Source organism: Fragaria vesca, unplaced genomic scaffold, assembly GCF_000184155.1.
Source record: "Fragaria vesca subsp. vesca unplaced genomic scaffold, FraVesHawaii_1.0 scf0513155, whole genome shotgun sequence".
Classification (NCBI taxonomy): Eukaryota; Viridiplantae; Streptophyta; class Magnoliopsida; order Rosales; family Rosaceae; genus Fragaria; species Fragaria vesca.
In genome coordinates this window covers 878,660-880,131 of record NW_004443447.1, presented here as the reverse complement: position 1 = coordinate 880,131, position 1,472 = coordinate 878,660, and the positions used below count along the sequence as shown (strand labels likewise).

At 37.8% G+C, this 1,472-nt stretch overlaps 1 protein-coding gene across 1 annotated transcript in view; it reads left to right on the top strand.

Moving 5' to 3' along the window:
• Positions 1-1,135, top strand: part of LOC101297317 (CASP-like protein POPTRDRAFT_578614-like) — a 5,893-nt gene extending 4,758 nt beyond the window's left edge. The window contains exons 2-3 of the mRNA XM_004309921.1: positions 72-216; positions 750-1,135. Coding sequence (XP_004309969.1) covers positions 72-216; positions 750-1,007 — 403 coding nt within the window. The 3' untranslated portion in view covers positions 1,008-1,135. The remainder of the gene's footprint in view (positions 1-71; positions 217-749) is intronic.
• The last annotated feature ends 337 nt before the right edge of the window (positions 1,136-1,472 follow it).

Sequence of the window (1,472 nt, the reverse complement as noted above, 5' to 3'; positions counted from 1 at the left end):
GATCTCTCTCTCTCTCTCTCTCTCTCTCTCTCTCTCCACCATGAAAGTGAATTTGGTCTGTATACGTTTAGGGTTCTGGTATATGTTGATGCTGTGGTTGCTGGATACAATCTGCTGCGACTGATTGCCAAGTTTCCAATGTCAGCTGGCTTAGTCAAAGAAAATCCAAAAGGGTCCAATGTATACGTAGCTTGGCTTTCTCTCTTGCTCGATCAGGTATATATCAAACTTTGTCACTTAATTCCCTGGCTCTTCCTCTGTTTACTCTTAGCCATAATACAATAAGGGGTGAACCCAAGTATTGTTTATACTACTCATGACTGTTTCTTTTATAATTTAACTCATGGTCTTATATATATGTTTTCTTCGATGATCGACCTCAAAATTAAGGCCTTATTATCATATGAAGATCAACTTAAACTCTATCTCAATCACTTGCAAATTCTCCCAACCACCTTTCCCTCATTTCCCAAACAGCTGGCTCTGAAAACCCATGATTTTCTTTTAGTTAAGGGGCAAGCAGGTACCTTTGCTTGAGGGAAATAAAATTGATTTTGGGGTCCCTTTAATTTTATGACATGTCCTCCTCGACGGGTTCCTTTCATTTACATTTTCATGGCATGGAAATGTGGGTATGTGATGCCAATACCCATATCTAGTAGATAGATATATAGAACGTTGGTTCTCTTCCTTTCATTAGTTGACTACACATGTACATATGAATTTAGAAATTATGAATGTGATCACAGATAGCCGTATATGTGGCGTTTGGGGCAAACTCAGCTGCGTTTCAGGCTGCACTGGTAGCACTGAAAGGTATACCAGAATTCCAGTGGATGAAGTTGTGCAACAAATACTCCAGATTCTGCTTTCAAATCGGTGGAGCTTTGTCATGTGGATACTTAGCATGTCTCCTTATGATTCTCATATCTTTCATCACTGCCTTTAAGCTGTTTAGGCTTTACTCACCCAAGAAATTGTTTGTGTTAAAGAGCATATCAGGGTGAGACCAATATCTGCATATCCATGTAGTTTATGTCGTGGAAAAAAATTAATTTTATGCTATCAGCTGGTTGACCTTCATATATATTTTGAATAATTACAGGAGTAATACAAGGATGGAAGGAGATTATAGACTTTTGTGTTTGAATTTTAATCTTACTATTTCCTTACGAATTCAATCATGTGCAGACAAAGGAAAAATAGAAAGAAAACTAATACTTGCATGTCACTACTAGGATTCCAGACTTAAGAGACGAATTCATTTCATGGCATAAGAGCCATTATTCGTCGCATAGGTACCTATGCGATGAAAAGTCGGTCGCATAAGCGTTGTTGTATAAGTGGTGTCGCACAAGAATCTATGCAAAAAAAAAAAAGTATTCGTCGCTATATCCTTTATAATGCGACGAAAGATTATCCTTTATAATGTGACGAATAATCTTTCGTCGCATAGAGAAGAGGCGACGACA